Source organism: Sorghum bicolor, chromosome 1, assembly GCF_000003195.3.
Source record: "Sorghum bicolor cultivar BTx623 chromosome 1, Sorghum_bicolor_NCBIv3, whole genome shotgun sequence".
NCBI lineage: Eukaryota > Viridiplantae > Streptophyta > Magnoliopsida > Poales > Poaceae > Sorghum > Sorghum bicolor.
This window is the reverse complement of record NC_012870.2, coordinates 28,465,178-28,482,304: the sequence shown is the minus strand read 5'-3', so window position 1 is coordinate 28,482,304 and position 17,127 is coordinate 28,465,178. Positions and strand designations below refer to the sequence as shown.

Here is a 17,127-nt window from a genome sequence, read left to right as displayed (position 1 = left end):
CTTTGGTACAAAATCATGCATTGAGAAAGACAGTTTCTTGGTATGGTATCCTATACTATAGAAACTGTGATGGTTTCTTATATTGAGACTGATCCTACCACAGGTCATTGGGATGCTTAGTTGGTAACCGATACTTTTTGGCATGAAGATGCTGAAATCATTCTCACAGTTCCAACTGATGAGAGTTTAACGGATTGGCCGGCTTGGCATTTTGACCCCACGGGCAAATTTTCAGTAAAGTCAGCCTATAAGCTAGCTGTTCAGCTTAGAGACCAAATGATGGGGAATGATGCATGTTCACCAGTAACTCAAATAATGATGATGTTCTTAAGTGGCATAAGATCTGCAGCTCCAAATACCAAACAAAGTGAAGATGTTTGTATGGCGCCTTGCTCATAACAGTTTGCTAGTACGCCGGAATTTAAAGAGAAAGGGGGTAATATTAGATACTATATGTCCAGTGTGTAGCAGGTTGGATGAAGATTGTGGGCATCTATTTTTCAAATGTAAGGGAGTCAGAGAATGTTGGGAGATTCTAAACATGGACAATATTCGTTCAGAACTGGAATCATGTTTTCCCGGCCAAGACACCATCATGAAAATTTGGAATTTACCATGGAAGATGCAACTGAAAGTGCTGGTGTTGTTATGGAGATGGTGGTCAGCACGAAACAAAGCTAATAGAGGGGAGAAAATGCCTAGACCATTGGAGATGTGCAGTATAACCAATTACTATCTGATGGAGTTTGAAAAGTTGTCCAACCAAGAGAAGCTAGGAAAGGTTGTGTCGGTTCCTAGATGGAAGGCACTGCCAGATTAAGAGTTTGTTTGGCACAGCTCAACTTCACTAGTAAAGCTGTTTTTTTAGAAAATAGCTTCATGAGTGACTTTCTAGATGAAGCTGAGCTGTTTTGGAAAAAGTGTTTGGCAAAATAGCTTCACCAACTACTTCATGCATAGTTGAGAGAGAGAAATGAGGGAGAAGCTGCAATAAGCTACTTTTTTCTAGCTTCATCCAACTTATGTCTTTGTGAGAGGAGGAGAAAAACAGCTTCACCCATGAAGCTGTTTTGGAAATAAGGCCTTGTTTAGTTCACTCTGAAAACCAAAAATTTTTCAAAATTCCCCGTCACATCGAATCTTGTGGCACATGCATGAAACATTAAATATAAACGAAAAAAAACTAATTACACAGTTTAGCTGTAAATCACGAGACGAATATTTTGATCCTAGTTAGTCCATAATTAGATAATATTTGTCACAAACAAACGAAAGTGCTACAGTACCGAAAACTTTTCACTTTTCGGAACTAAACAAGGCCTAAGTGTTTGATAAAAAAAACAACAGGCCCTAAATGTTGATGCTTCCTTCCATGCTGCCACAATGCAAGGAGGATGGGGTTTTGTGATCAGGGGCTCTAATGGTGAATTTCTTGAAGCTGGGGCTGGGAACTTGAGCTGGGTTTCTGGTGCTTTGCAAGCTGAAACCTTGGCTGTCCAAATGAGCTTAGAACGGGTGGCACAACTCGGCATGTCAAGAATAATTTTGGGGACAGATGCAGCAACCTTGGGGACTGCTCTTACATCGATGGAGATGGACTGAAGCAGATACGAGAATTTATGTTTTCTAACTTTGTGCATTGTATAGTCTCTTCCTGCTTCAGATCATGTAATAGGGTAGCAGACAACTTAGCTGCCCATGGGTTTTGTAACCTGAAGTGTTTAATGAAAACTTCGGTTTTCTATGTTAAAAAAAAAGATTTCCGGAGTATAGGTCCGTAGGACCCAAAGCACATCTCTAGGAAGCGTTGGCTTGGCTCCGAGCGAAGGCTCCGGAGTACGCCCCAAATTGCATATCCGATCGCCCCTGGATATTTAACTTTTTGCCATTTTTATGATTGGCACGAGCTCATTTACTAGCGTTGTATCCGCCAAAGTGATCAAGAGTCCCGTTTCTAGACATTTTGGCTTCAGGGCACGCCCAATCAGCTTGCCAGCATGGCGTGGGCACGCAAAAAGACCTTGCTGCCCCTCCCCTTATCCCTTAACTTCTCGACAAGAAGAAGAATGGGGGCGGTCGTCGTGGCCTCCTCCGAGTCCCACAATCGCACGCCGCCCTCCATGGCCTCCTCCGAGTCCCCCAATCCCATGCTTGCAGCCGCGGCCGCCACGCGCTTTCCATCTCGGCAAGTTCATGCAGTCCCTCAACGCGCTCCGCGCCCACCCACACCCTCCCCCGCGCGCTCACGCTACTCGCCTACGGCGGTGAGGGCATCTACTACTTCGTCAAGCAGTTCGTCTGGCTCGCCACGGCCGAGCTCCTGCCTGCGCACCTTCTCCCACGCCTCCAGCGCCTCAGTGCCTGGGTCGAGCTAGTGGGCTACGTCGGCTCCATTGCGATTAAGCTGGAGGAAGTGGCGAAGATCGAATCTTCGATAAAGAAGCGGCTCGCGGAGGACTGTGATAAGGAGAGCGAGACGGTGAAGACGATGCAGGGTAAGCTTGGCGGGGGGAAGAAGAAGAAGAATGGGGGCGGCTGGGGGATACGAGGAAGGAGCAGATAGGTTAAAGGATAAGGAGAGGGGCAGCGAGGTCTTTTTGTGTGCTCCCGCCACGCTGGCAAACTCCTGAAGCCAAAATGTCTAAACAATAAAAACTTTTGATCATTTGGATGGCAAAAAATTAGAATCACATACAACACTGGGAAATGAGCTCGTGCCAACCACTGGGAAATGAGCTCGTGTCAAGCATAAAAGTGACAAAAAGTTAAATATCCCCACACGGTAAACACCACGAACGACCCAAACGACCGCACGGATAGAGGCAGAGAGCCTAGACGCGCCAAGCCGCCAACCAAATCCCACGCGAAAGAGCACCTGGCCGCCGCCCATGTCGTCCGCCGCGGCGCCAGACCAGCGGCCGCGCCCCGTGCGCTTCGGCATCCTGGGCTGCGCTGACATCGCGCGTAAGATCTCGCGCGCGATTTCGATGCTCCCTCCAGGCGCCGCCACCATCGCTGCCGTCGGGAGCCGCTCCGAGGAGAAGGCCCGCCTCTTCGTCGCCGACAACACCCTCGACGGCGCCGCCACCCGACTCCACGGCTCCTACGAGGCGCTCCTCGACGACCCGGACGTGGACGCCGTCTACCTCCCGCTCCCCACCAGCCTCCACGTGCGCTGGGCCACCGCCGCCGCCGCAAGGGGCAAGCACGTGCTCTTAGAGAAGCCCACCGCGCTGTGCGCCGCCGACATCGACGCCATCCTCACCGCCTGCGACGCCGCGGGGGTCCAGTTCATGGACTGCACCATGTGGATGCACCACCCGCGCACGGCCAAGATGCGGGAGACCGTCGACGACAAGGACACCATTGGGGACATCAGAACGGTGAGTTATTTGCAAACCTTCCTGCAAGACTGGAATGGGGATTAGAATTGGAAATACGCAACCTTTGTTACCCGTAACCAAGAAATGGAATTCGTTTTTCTACAGGAAAAGAATCAGTATGTAAGAATACTATCAATAACTGAAGTTCTACAGGAAAAGACAGTATTCTTTTTCTTTCCCAGTTGTTAATGCTCAACGGTCCAGCAGCATTAATTTGTATGCTCGTGAAATGTGATAACTTTATTTAGATACTGACAGTCAAAAGCGAAAACTTTATTTAGGCCTTGTTTAGTTCCCAGAAAATTTTGCAAAATTTTTCACATTTCCCGTCACATCGAATCTTTAAACGCATGCATGAAGTATTAAATATAGACGAAAATAAAAACTAATTGCACAGTTTGGTCGAAATCGACGAAACGAATCTTTTGAACCTAGTTAGTCCATGATTGGACAATATTTGTCAAATACAAACGAAAGTGCTACAGTGTCGATTTTACAAAATTTTTCGGAACTAAACAAGGCCTTATACTAATTGGAGCAAGTGTAGCATAAAAAAGGCTAGGAGCATTTGGAATAGCCATGTGTGCCGTGATTGCTGTGTTTAACTTAACTTCTGAGCTGAACCCATTGGCCAGCACAATATTGAGAGAGTACTCTTCCCACATTTGTACTAGCATTCGGTTCCACATGGAAGAGAGAGTGGCCAAAAAACCTTCTGAGTTAGTGTGAGGAGAAGAGCTAGGCTCTTGTCTGCTCCAATGAATGAAAGATGCACCTCTATGTGAGCCTCTATCTATCTCTTGCATAGATGACAGGAGAGATTATATAGAATAAAGAACACTTTACATGTGCGCTTTATAGGATGAGATGGTATCTAAGGTGGTGTTTGGGAATACTCCGTTCCACGTTTTTCAGCTCCACTCCACGTTTTTTAGCCAAATGGTTTCAGCTCCATGCACTCTATTCGAGGAAAAAATGTGAAGAGGTGCTCCACAAACTCCAGTTTTTTTACAGCTCCATGGTAAAGTTTGTGGAGCAGTCCCAACCCCCCCCCCCCCTGGGTTCTGCTACAAACCAACAACAGAACCATGATTAATTGGCATGGGCTGGACAAAGAAAATTGGTGATAGAGCTATTAAGAAAAATATCTCAGGTACCTTTCACTGTCTCCTTGTCATGCTGGGTACAGCGAAGGAATGGTGTCATTTTGTATCTAGCAACGTGGAACTACTATCCTATTTAAATTTAAACTTTGTTAGTTTGTTCTTGTCTCCAAGGTATGGATACAATCATAAGCTGCTATTGACCAAGTTGGCAGACCAGTTCTTCCAACTAGCACTACAATATCTTGTTGATGCCATGGCAGTTAGAATAACCATCTTATTTGGGATATAGAACTTCCCAAAAAATCTTTAAAAGCTGTCTTCCTAGTAAAGATCTAACCAAGGATGCACAATTTTATTTACATACATGGACGCACAGGCACAATAACCACATGGTGGTTCACCACCCTTCTTTATTCTCTGGCAAATGGACCTAATGCTTTTGTTTTATAGGTTCTCTGACTGAGCAATGTAGTCATCCAGTGGACATTCGCCCTTTTTATGTGCCAACCTTCTAGGATATACAATTCGTCAAAGATGATGCATCACACGTACAAAGATTAACATATATTTATATAAATGCTGTGTTTTAGTTTTATAAAGTTCTAAGGTTTTCAAAATTAACATTGCTGGAAGTGTTGAAGCTGAGTTGAGCTTGAATTCTTTCTCAGCAGACCACTTCCAATCTATCTATAAACTGAGATGACGGTAGAGTGCTCTGAAAGATTTAAATTGTGAAAGTTAAACACCATATTTAGTTCCTATAAAATTTTAGCGCATCCAAATTATCAGTTCCAATCCATCGAGTTTGGTTCTTTTATTCTAGCTATGTACAAAATAATAGGATGTTACATCCATGTCATTTTTCATTTATGCATATGCACAAATTTGTGAAAAATAGAAGTAGACGGTGAAATGGTTGGCTGCAGCCATTACACCTCTTAGCAGTTGCACACGTTAAATCTGAATTGCAAGACATGTATGAAAAGCTATATATAGGTTAACGTATAGTGGTATTTTACATATTTGTGGAAGAATACATTTGTAACTGTTTGATTCCACTTTATCTCTACTGTTCTACAAAGCTTTGTAGGTCAACAAAATCATCAGTTTTTTTGTTCTTTTTCCACAGATTAACAGTGTGTTCAGCTTTCAAGCAAATGAAGATTTCCTCGAGAATGACATCAGAGTAAAGCCAGATCTTGATGCCCTGGGTGCACTTGGTGATGTTGGGTGGTACTGCATCCGTGCGATCCTGTGGGCTGTTGACTATGAGTTGCCCAAGATTGTGATCGCACTGCGTGACCCTGTAAAGAACCGAGCTGGCGTGCTTCTTGCGTGCGGCGCGACATTGCACTGGGCAGATGGCAAGACTGCCACCTTCAGCTGCTCTTTCCTCACCAATGTCACCATGGACATCACCTTAGTTGGCACGAATGGAACTATCCATGTCACTGACTTCGTCATCCCACACCAAGAAAAGTCGGCGGAGTTCCACGTGGCTTCAAAGTCAAGCTTTGCTGAGCTCGACATCGGGTGGGATCTGCCAAGCAAGCACGTCGTGGCGACAGACCTGCCACAGGAAGCCCTTATGGTCCAGGAATTCGCGAGGCTCGTGCAGGGCATCCGGGATGCTGGGAGCAAGCCTGAGAGGAAGTGGCCGGCTATCACCCGGAAGACGCAGCTGGTTTTGGATGCTGTGAAAGCCTCGATTGACAAAGGGTCTGAGCCAGTTGAGGTGGCTAGCTAAATGCAACAAACGAGTCACTTCCTGACTAGAGGTTTCTACACCATGGCATGGTTTGTGCTTGATTGATATATTTACACATACTGTACTTCTGTATCGTATGAAACCAGTATAAACCATTATTTGTAACTATTTGAAGAGGTGTCGTCAAACTCAGAAGGAGGTTGAAATATATAAGTCGGATTATATTTCTACTGGTTGTTCTAGACTTCTACTAGTATATGGGCAGACTAAAGCATCAACTAATCCATCGATGGTTGCCCGGCCAAAGGAGGACAATCAGTGGGAAGTTCTGAGATTAAAAAACCAATATTGAAGGCGTCCGTTGTGATGTTCTCGGTCATGAACATCCTGGACAAGTTCAGGTTGTGCAACATTTCCAGCATGCCATGTCAGTGATGACGATGGAAGGCAGGTTTGCTGCAACTCTAATGCCAGAACCGACCGACTGACCGAGTAATGTTTGTTCCAGAAACAATACGATCCGCGGATGACTTTGCAGTCAAGAACTGAGATCACTCGTCAAAACAGAGGTAGCATGCTTGAGGTCCTGATTAGATTGACCAGAAAAGTAGAAAACGGATTTCGATTTCGTTCCAGACGATGAGTTTTGCATCTCTCCGCAGCCAGGTCCAAGAACTAGCCAAAAGACACAGACGAAAGACAAGTGTCCTATGAGCCAGGGAACCCAAGCTGTCCTGATTATCCTGAACCCGAAAGACACAGACGATCACTCCACACACCGAACCGAGACCAACCAACGCCGCCGCGCAGCGACCGCCAATGTCGTCCTCTGCAGCGCCAGTGCAGCCGCCGCCACCGCGCCCGGTGCGCTTCGGCATCCTGGGCTGCGCTGACATCGCGCGCAAGATCTCGCGTGCAATGCGGATGCTCCCTGCGGGCGCCGCTACCGTCGCCGCCGTAGGCAGTCGCTCCGAGGACAAGGCCCGCCGCTTCGTCACCGAAATCGGCTTCCCCGCGGCGCGCGTCCACGGCTCCTACGAGTCTCTCCTAGGGGACCCGGACGTGGAGGCCGTGTACCTCCCGCTCCCCACCAGTCTCCACGTGCCCTGGGCCACAGCCGTCGCCGCGCGTGACAAGCACCTGCTCCTCGAGAAGCCCACCGCGCTCTGCGCCGCCGAGCTCGACGCCATCCTCGCCGCCTGCGACGCCTCCGGGATCCAGTTCATGGACACCACCATGTGGATCCACAACCCGCGCACCGCCAAGATGCGGGAGATCGTCAGCGACAAGGATGCCTTCGGTGACGTCAGAGTGGTGAGATCTTGGAATGGCTTCTTATTAGTTGCTAAAGTTCGGTGGAATCTGGAAATGCCTAATGTCTAGCGCCAGTATGGCAACAAATGTCTACAAATAGATTTCTTGTACTAGAAAAGAAACAAAATTTGATCCTTTTTCTTATTTATTTATTATACCAGTATGAAAGACCAAAAATGGATTTCGAGAGGAAGAAAAAATGAAGCTAGACTCTTCTCCCCATCTTGATGACTGATGGTGCTTGCTTATCAACTAAAATTATCATATTGCCTTAATTCTGTCTATTGATGGCTGAGATCTATCAGAAGTCGTAGGAACAGAGGTAAGACTGTCTGAAGGTGTGTGCTTGGGGCTTCTGTGTCACTGCAGTCTTGGGTTTGGATGCCTATGATATATTGACAGAAATGGAAATATTCAAGCTTTGTTGAGGTTGAAAGTTTTCTCATTGAACAAACATTCTTTTTTTTAACACAATGAACCACCATTGTTCTTAACACAATGAATCACCACCATTCATAATGAAGCATTGAAACTCTGGAAGATATTTTGTTCTGTTGTAGCTTAACCAGTTTGAACTTTTTTCACCATGTTTCAACTGCATGATTTCACTTGATCTGATTTTGTAATGTGTAAATTGATGGATACAGTTTGGCTATATCATTCCAGCTTAATTTGAGCCTTGAAAAATGGTAACATCAATGTGATTCTTGTTTTTTTTTCCACATGGAAAATTTTCACAGAACCATTAAAAACAAGCATAGACATTGTTGGTTCTGCACATACTAGTATTGTAGTATGTGATTTGGAAAGTGCATTTGAAATGCTGTAGGTTAACATGTTCTTCGTAGCCTTAATAATGTACTAAAGAGTGATGCAATGTTTGTTTCCATTTCATATGGAGTATTTGCAGAATTTTATAGGCTAATAAAGACCCTGCCTTTTCTTTCTCCACTGCAGATAAACAGTATGTGCAGCTTTCGGGCATCCGAAGAATTCCTCAAGAATGACATCAGGGTAAAGCCAGACCTTGATGCCTTGGGTGTTCTCGGTGATGTTGGATGGTACTGCATCCGTTCAATCTTGTGGGCTGTTGACTATGAGATGCCCGAGACCGTGATCGCTCACCGTCATCCTGTCAAGAACCAAGCTGGCGTGCTTCTTGCTTGTGGTGCGACATTGTACTGGGCAGATGGCAAGACTGCAAATTTCAACTGCTCATTTCTTACTAACCTCGCTTTTGACGTCACCTTATATGGCACAAACGGTACTCTCCATGTCACTGACTTGGTCATTCCGTATGAAGAAAATTCTGCGGAGTTCAGTGTGGCCTCAAAGTCAAACTTTGTCAAACCCACCATCGGATGGGATCCATTGCCAAGGAAGCATGTTGTTACTACAGATCTGCCACAGGAGGCGCTCATGGTCCAGGAATTCACAAGGCTTGTGCAGAACATCCGGGACTCCGGGGGCAGGCCTGAGCGTAAGTGGCCGGCTATCACCCGGAAGACGCAGGTGGTTCTGGATGCCGTGAAAGCTTCCATTGACAAGGGATCTGAACCAATTGAGGTTGCCAGCTAAATACGATAACAGATGGCAGCTCGTACTGCTAAGTTTGTACTTAATGGCTTCTACTCGCATTTGTTGTCCCGTAAATGAAACTATAATTGTAATAATCTGAAGGAATCTGGTCAAATTGAGGAGAACATTACCATCTACCGAATCATTGATTTGTGACGAATAGATTGTGTCATAGATCAGGGTTGGTCGAACCCCTGACCCCTGAGTGGCTTTGTGATCCACTGATGGGCGTGGTTCGATACACTGTTGATTGTTCAGGAATAGGCTCGTATATCAGACATATTTGTGTGCTCGCTACTGTATGCAAGCACTGTAGACTGGTTGTTGAGCTGAAGCATGCAAATGAATGAAGGTCATGACATTGAGGCTGAAGTTTCTCGACATGCTGGGTTGAGCAACATTAGAACTAGCTTTGTTGCTCAAAAGACTGATGGTTCAGACGACAACCACACGTTATAGTGCATCCCCATCAGGCCCCAACACCGGGTCCGTCCCGGCAAGGCAGCCGATGGTGTGCCTTGATTCTGTGTTACCACTATTCACCGTTGGACAATGACACAAACGTCTCCAGAAGCTCAAGCAGGCCTGTTCGCTCGGGCCGACCCGAAAGCCCAACCTGCCTGTATCTGGCCTAATGTGGCATTATTAGTTCGTACTTAAGGGAGAGAAAATTTACCACTTGTAAGTTTGCTCAGCAATCTATAACTTATCTGGTACACATCATTACTGGCTCTGGGCCTCTGGTGTTTCTACAGACCCAAGCAAAAATCAAGCTAATCAGGCCTACTCCCAGTTAGGTGGTTTCTTGGATTGGCAGGATACTAGAGAAAAATTATTAGGCGCTTTGGCATCATTGCAAAACCTGCCAGCAAAATCAGAGTCCACAACAAAAAGATACGGTCAAAATGCCAAAACATCAACAAGTGTTGTTATTTGTATCTTACAAGATCATGCCAACCTGAATGTGGTGTAGCGGCCTAGCTTGTACCAGAAAGAACAAGACCCGTAGCCTTTGAGCCGAAAGCTCGATAGTATAGACCGCGAGTAGCAGCTCGAGAGAAGGTCATATGGAGATCTGCTTGCCTGTGGAGAAGGCTGTGAGCTCTACAAAGTTAGCTTTGCCCTTACGAGGGCTACCTCTTTTACATTTCCGCATTTAATTACTTTGCTAGATTTTTCTAATTTATGTGCTTACATTTTTCTAGTTTAGCTTGTTAGACTAGTTGATAGGTTGGAATTTAGTTTGCATAACTTTTTTGCAATAAAGATAGCAATACTTAGCAAAACTCTAGTGCACATCTAAATAGCATCTTGGAGGCTTCAATGAGGACTAGGAAAGCGTGAACTTCTCAGTATCTAAATCGACCTTCTCGATATCTAAATCGACAATTAACGGGAGTTTGCATTCTCTACCTCTTATGTTTTTATCCTAGGTTGTGTGATTATTTTTTTTCTAGTTTAGTTTCCTAGGTTAGTTAATAGGAAAGGAATCTAGACTAGAGGAAACGAGACTCGTGACGTTTGAGCTGAAATTCAATAGTGAAAACCGTGAGCAGCAATTCGAAACAAGGCCACACGGAGCCCAATTGCACGTGGAGAAGACGAGTGGGATCTACGAAGTCACCCAGACATTGAGGGACCCTAGCGAGGGCAACTTGTGAAAGGATCTAACAGGTCTAGGAGAAGTATAAACTTTTTGATACTTAAATCGATTGTCAATAGGGTTTGCATTCTTCACCACTTTTATATTTCCGCACTTAATTACTTTGCTAATTTTTTTAGTTGTGTGCTTACTTTTTCTATTTTAGGCTTTTAGCTTGTTAGACTAGTTATAATAGGATTCCTGAATCTAGGTTGCATAACTTTTCAGAGTAAAGATAGCAATATTTAGCAAAACCATAATGCACATCTAAATAGCATCTTGCATAGATTTTGATAGATTTTAGAGAACATTAATTTTTAAGTTGTCTAATTCACATCTTAGTAACACGTTGAGCTGGACCATGAAAAATTAAGAATTGCAAATGGGGAAAAAAAACTTACATGAAAGCAAAACTACACTACTGCTGGGCTGTGTATCAATGGACCTTAATCTATATTATTGGTTGAGAAGTATTAGGATGGAAAATTAACTAATTGTTCATTGATAAGTTATGATAGAAAGTATTGGTTTGTTGATTTGTTGTGAGAGAAAAACACTGTTGAATGAATGACAGATTCAGCTGATAAGCTCAAGCGAATAGGCTTATGAATTGGGATGGAATGATACGCAGCCAAACAAACCTGACATCGTCGTGATACGTATAGGTTCAGTTTTTCTCTCTGTGTACGGATAGGGCTGCGGCGCTGCGCCGACGAAGGCGGAAGTTCAAAAACTGGCTGAGAAAAACATAAGTCAAAAAAGATGGTCACGCTGACGATGAGAAACCAAAAACCAGAAACAGTAGCCATTACGTGCGTCTCTTCTCCACGCCACTGCAACAAGAGCGCAAAAACAACTTTTCCAGACCAGACCATCCAACGTTGCCTTTCACACACATTTCAATCCTGATATTCCACCAGACACCGCTTTTTAATCTATCTTCAATGAAACTCTCCACTAAGATATTCCTGCGCTAGTGAAATAAAAATATGCCATATATTTGCGACAATCGAGTGCTTATGGGCCATGATAAGATTCCCACAAAAGAAAAGAAAAAAAGCAGTTCACACTACCCCGTAAAACTGTAGAAGTTCAGAAAATGATTAGCTGCTGCAGAGATGTAAAATTTTCATTCCAGAATCAAGTGTAATAGAAACTGGAAGAGCAAGATCTGACAGAAGCAAACTATCTGAGATACACAAGATGAAGAATGCAGTTGACACTTCATAGTCATATAGCTCCATTAAACAGTTCACCTTGAATTTACCTTCTTTGCTGTTCCAGTAACCGACTATGCACAAGATTGAAATTCATCTCAAAATAGTAAAGACATGATTCCATAAAATGCGATCTGTCACATGTTGCAAAGAGCAAAAGCAGTAGCTCAGGCAGGCACTACATATGTTGAAAGAGAATGGATAACCTCAAAGACTCAAGAGTCGAGAACCTTAAGCCACACGCAAGAACAATGCATACAAGCACAACTGGCATACAATCCTCCATCAGAAAGTATTTCCATCCCACAGGACAAACGGGTAACAAAAGCGAAAAAGCTGCAACAGTTCACTGTTTCATTCTGGAAAAACAGAGGAAATCTCTAGTCAAACAACCACTGATGGAACAGCACCTGATTCTACCAGGTTCAACAACCATGTGCTGCCCAGGAAACCCATGGAAATTATTTGCAGTACTCAAGTCAGACTCCAACAACAGATCCAAGTATACAAGTTTGTTTTGTCAAACAAAAAGGTGGGCATCTCAAACCAGTCAGAATTCCATCAAGAACAAGGAATCAAAATCCTTTGAAATTCAGATTGCGATGTTAATCTAGTGCCCTTTTCTTTTCTTAAGCATTACTTTCCTAATTGTGCAAGATACTAAACTTGTTATATATCCTGCATTACTTTAAGAGGTTGACATCTAACAACACTAGTTGCCAGTTCAAAATTAATTAACTATTCTATAATATAAGACTTGTCATACAATAACCAATCTACTCATTAAAATGGTGTCCCAAAGGATAACCCTAAACACAATCTATACTATGCTAATATCCTAAACTATAAGCTTACAAATTTACTAGTATATATCAAGCTTAGGAAATGTTTGATCAGGAACAGCCTCAGCCATGTACATTAACACAATTTTCTTAGAAAACAAAAGGTTTAATCAAACCAATTGGTCAATAGTTAACATAATAAATCCTGATAAGTCACAATGTAATACCGATGTAGCTTTGTAGGTAAGCTATGCATAGTGGCACTGAGGAATACAAAAAGTTTCAACAGTTTGGATATTTTAGCAACGCAAAGCTACCAGACCATTATTATTGGCTCATATTAGTAAATAATGAATGATTCCCAAGTGGTTAACAATGCATGTAACACTTCTATCTCCATATTCGCCCTCCAAACTTAGGTATCATATATTCACATATCACAAAGGAAAAGTGAATCATACAAGTCCATTAAATTTTTTTTTTTAAATGACACCCACAAGTAATCCATGTTTCATTTTGAATTCATCAGCCAATTTTTTCTTCCTAAGGTATTAGACAATGAACAGTCCCAAGTCCCAACGAGGTACTTGTCCAAAAAAAACCTTGCAGTCACAATAATCACTGGTTTAAGTGTGATGAAACATTTTTGTTTGTATTCAGTTCATGAACATCAGCTTCTGCAAGGTGTAAAAGAGCAGTTATCAAATAAACATTATGCCTCACCTTGAATAACACTAAAAGAGGCCACAAAGACATAATAAAAGTGACTACACAGAAAAACATGTCATGCATATGTGGCTATTGAAAAGGAAAGTGTAACAATCATGTGAAGTTAAGGCTTTCAATAATGACGATCTGATTCTGCAAAATTATAACTCCCTCCGTCCCAAAAAACTTAGATATTTTAGGTTTTTTAGGACAGATTAGTGCTCAATGGAAATTGCCACTACACCTATTTATAAAGATTAACCATGCTAATTAAGGAATAAACCCCTCGTTCAAAGGAATGCATGGAGGCATGCAGACCGTAATCTTAAGCAGATAAGAGCCCAATCTATCTTCTAAGAGCTAGAACATCAAGTTTTTTGGGGGATGGAGGGAGTAGTTGGCATCAATAGTAATAATTAAGGCTGTGATTACAAGGATATATTTCATATTCATAATACAGAAAGGAACCCACATCTCATTTTTCGTATCACCATCACTCAAAACCTTGACATCAAAATGATACTTAGGTTATTCACCATATAAAACGAAACATTTATAATGAACCTACAAGACAAATAACAACCAAAATCATCCATAAGCAACATCAACAGATTGATGTTTTTCAAATAACCAAATCAATCCATAACAAACATCAACAGATTCACATTTTTTTAGTTGTTTCCACCAAAACAACCATAAGTATGCAAAGTTCAGATACAGCAATCCAGTGCATGAGAAGCACAGGATCTCATAGCAGATAAGGTAAAGTAAAATATTCCACCATAATTTAATGAATCAAATCAAATAAATGCATTCAATACCTGCATGTGTGCCATAGGATAACTTTCCAGAGGTTTATCTGATCTAATTTTAAGGGAAAACGATAATGGTCCAAACTCCAAACAGGAGTCCAATTTTTAATCATGCTCCACTCAAACAGTTTAACAGGAACCCATCCCAAGGTCATTCAGGCAAATAAATGCATAAAGAAGGCATCAATGTGTAACATATATGATAACTCAAAAATTAGAAATATGCTAATAACAAGATGGTCACTACTTTTGTTGCAGACATAGACAAGGGAATATGAAAACTTGCTGTCATCATCAATGATGGAAGGCCTCTGAAATTTAATGTTTCTAGATTATTGGTATGACATCTTTTGCATGGTATCATCTTCTAGATCATAAGACTGATCCAAATGTAAATGAAAGAAATGGATTAGCTGGGGCGGAAACTGATGTATGAACTCAAGGGTTACAAGATCCTGCTGCTGCTCTGCTGATGCCAACTACATCAGCTACAGGTCAAAGGCAGAAACTCATGAAGGAGTGCTGAAGCTAAACAGGCCTGCCTTTGTGCATACCTCTCTTTGTAAACATCACTGTGCAGACTCTTGATGAAGTGAACTCAGCAGCCCATCACAGCGCAATTATACACAAAATTTCCTGATGGCCGTCTGTCCATCAAATTCCACACAGGTGGCTTGTCATCAGGAATCCAAGAGGTTAGCTCAATCATGCCCCCAACTGGTGTTCTTGGGCCACCAATTACAATAAGCCTCTCACCACATGCCCTGAATGCAAGGCCCCATCCATTCATGGACACAGATCGCTCGGGCAATTTACCAAGTGTGATCCATCTATTATTCTGCTTGTCATACTTCTTCACATCCTTCTCGCTGTAATCAGCAGCATACAGCTGGTTCTTGACCACTGCAACAAGTGGGGGTGCACCGCTCACTCCATTTAAACCCCCAGACATGTTCTCAATCACACTCCAAGTCTTGCTCTGCGTATCATACACTTCACCGCAGGTCAAGATCATGTTGTTGTTTGTCACACCGCCAATCACATAAAACTTGCCATCCATGAAAAACCCAGAGCAATTTTTCCGTGCCTTATTCATGCTAGGAAGAGGTGTCCAAGTATGCGTCTCGGAGTTGTACAGCTCTGCTGAGCTGAGGATCCTGCCAAAAGAATCAGTGCCACCAGCAACGTATGCCTTCTCCCCCACGCTTGCTGACCCAAATAGACAGCGAGGAGAATTCATCACCTCGCCTCGTGTCCAAGAGTTTGTCAGCACACTGTATCTGAAGACAATGTGTGCCATCCCAAACACAAGTAACTCGGTGCCCACAGCCAAAGACTCCTTATCCGAGCACATGAAGCACTCATCAGGCGGCATCTTGGGCACCGAGATCCAACGCTTGCGGTAGGGGTCATAGGCATCCCACTCCAAAACATTACAGGAGAAGTACACCCAATGCTCGGCAATGTTATTCTGCCGTCGCAGCCTGTAGATCTCCCCTCCTCGAACCAGAGACCGGAAATCATGATTCAGCGAAGCCACTGAGCCATACTCTGACCGAGACAGCCGGAGGAGGCAGTTGATGGACAGGTCCCGGCCGATTTCTCCTATGAGGTCACCCCCACCACCGCTGTGCTCCCCACCACCGGCCACCACGGTGCGGCGGCGGCGGCTGGGGGCATGGGCTTCACGAATATCTGGTGTGTGCGGTTGCGGCGACGGCGGCTTGCTGCGCTTGCCACCGCCATCCACCTCGTCCATTTCCTGGACCTCGTCCTCGAAGTCTTCCAGGGCGCACCGCTTCCGCCCGGCGCCTTCGACGAGGCCATCCGCCCACTGTAAGTCCACCTCGCATCCGCCCCGCGAAGCCCGGGGCGCAAGGCAGTAGTCCCCGTCTTGCAACGCCATGTCCTCCCTCTTGTCGTAGAGATCCATCCCCGCCGCGGGTTCTTGAAAGAACCGTACGCGGCAAGAACAAGCAAGACGGGACGGAGCGGCCTCGATCCCCTCTCCTCCTCTTCTTCCTCCTCTCGGGATTTACACCGCGCGCCTTGCTCTTGCTCCGATCTGCGGGCAGAAAACAGGAGGAGGTAAAGGAATTGAGCGAGAAATCGGGAAGAAGAACAGATCAAGGAGCTGAGATCTGATAAGCCCCTCACGACGAACCCATCAACCCCGAACCCATCCGAGAAATGAATCCCTCGACGCAAGGAACGGCGCACGTACCTAGGCAGATGAAGGCATCCGATCCAAGAACACGGAAACAACGACGAGAGGACGCGGCGGCGGCGGTTGGATCCAGGAAGCAAAGAGAAAAGAAAGCGCAATCACATCAAACCCTTCCCATCAACTACCCTCTCTCTCTCTCTTCCCTGTACAAAATTTCCCTCCCCAGTCCCTCTCTAATCTCTGCCTAATTGGCCAAATATTATAACTGCATATATAGAGAGAAGATGGATAGAAAGAGAGAGCTAGATATAGGTGGCCTGGTCTCCCTCCTCTTCTACTGCGGTTCTGCGGCGTCTGATGCTTCCCCTGCTGTGCCGCCGCCGCCGCAGCGCGCGCCCTCTCTCTCTCTCTCTCCTCTCTCTCTCGCCTCTGCGATGCGGTGTGCAGGCAGCAGCTAAAATGTGTACTTGGGATTCTTCTCTTTTACTTATTCTAATTCGTTTTCTCCTCTCTTTTTTGCACTGCTTTATAATTTATTTTGGTTCTGTTTTCTATACTGCTTTTTATATTCACCTTTCTTTTTATAAAGGCTTGCCATTCTATTCCTTGGTCCTTGAAATAACTTAACTTTACTTTTTTGTATTCCCATTTTGGATACCTTTAAGCATCCCTTCCATTCTAATCTTTTAGAGTCAAAATTAAGGTTTGAC

At 44.2% G+C, this 17,127-nt stretch overlaps 3 protein-coding genes across 3 annotated transcripts; 2 read left to right on the top strand and 1 right to left on the bottom strand.

Moving 5' to 3' along the window:
* LOC8076602 (uncharacterized oxidoreductase At4g09670) lies at window positions 2,682-6,425 on the top strand. Its single transcript, XM_002467233.2, has 2 exons — window positions 2,682-3,383; window positions 5,619-6,425. The coding sequence occupies exons 1-2, from the start codon at window positions 2,889-2,891 to the stop codon at window positions 6,234-6,236; spliced, it is 1,113 nt and encodes a 370-aa protein (XP_002467278.1). The 5' UTR covers window positions 2,682-2,888; the 3' UTR covers window positions 6,237-6,425.
* LOC8067542 (uncharacterized oxidoreductase At4g09670) lies at window positions 6,550-9,249 on the top strand. The gene is made up of 2 exons (XM_002467232.2): window positions 6,550-7,511; window positions 8,469-9,249. The coding sequence occupies exons 1-2, from the start codon at window positions 7,017-7,019 to the stop codon at window positions 9,087-9,089; spliced, it is 1,116 nt and encodes a 371-aa protein (XP_002467277.1). The 5' UTR covers window positions 6,550-7,016; the 3' UTR covers window positions 9,090-9,249.
* Window positions 14,405-16,903, bottom strand: LOC8067541 (F-box/kelch-repeat protein SKIP11). Its single transcript, XM_002464604.2, has 2 exons — window positions 16,475-16,903; window positions 14,405-16,315 (listed from the first exon to the last, which is right to left on the bottom strand). The coding sequence occupies exon 2, from the start codon at window positions 16,181-16,183 to the stop codon at window positions 14,849-14,851; it is 1,335 nt and encodes a 444-aa protein (XP_002464649.1). The 5' UTR covers window positions 16,184-16,315; window positions 16,475-16,903; the 3' UTR covers window positions 14,405-14,848.

What these genes read in the sequence shown, in the direction of transcription:
- LOC8067541 (XM_002464604.2), bottom strand. Translation starts at nt 16,183, where the DNA reads ATGGATCTCTACGACAAGAGGGAGGACATGGCGTTGCAAGACGGGGAC.
- LOC8067542 (XM_002467232.2), top strand. Translation starts at nt 7,017, where the DNA reads ATGTCGTCCTCTGCAGCGCCAGTGCAGCCGCCGCCACCGCGCCCGGTG. An exon ending in CCTTCGGTGACGTCAGAGTG is followed by an intron (nt 7,512 to 8,468) that starts GTGAGATCTTGG and finishes TCTCCACTGCAG; the next exon opens with ATAAACAGTATGTGCAGCTT.
- LOC8076602 (XM_002467233.2), top strand. Translation starts at nt 2,889, where the DNA reads ATGTCGTCCGCCGCGGCGCCAGACCAGCGGCCGCGCCCCGTGCGCTTC. An exon ending in CCATTGGGGACATCAGAACG is followed by an intron (nt 3,384 to 5,618) that starts GTGAGTTATTTG and finishes CTTTTTCCACAG; the next exon opens with ATTAACAGTGTGTTCAGCTT.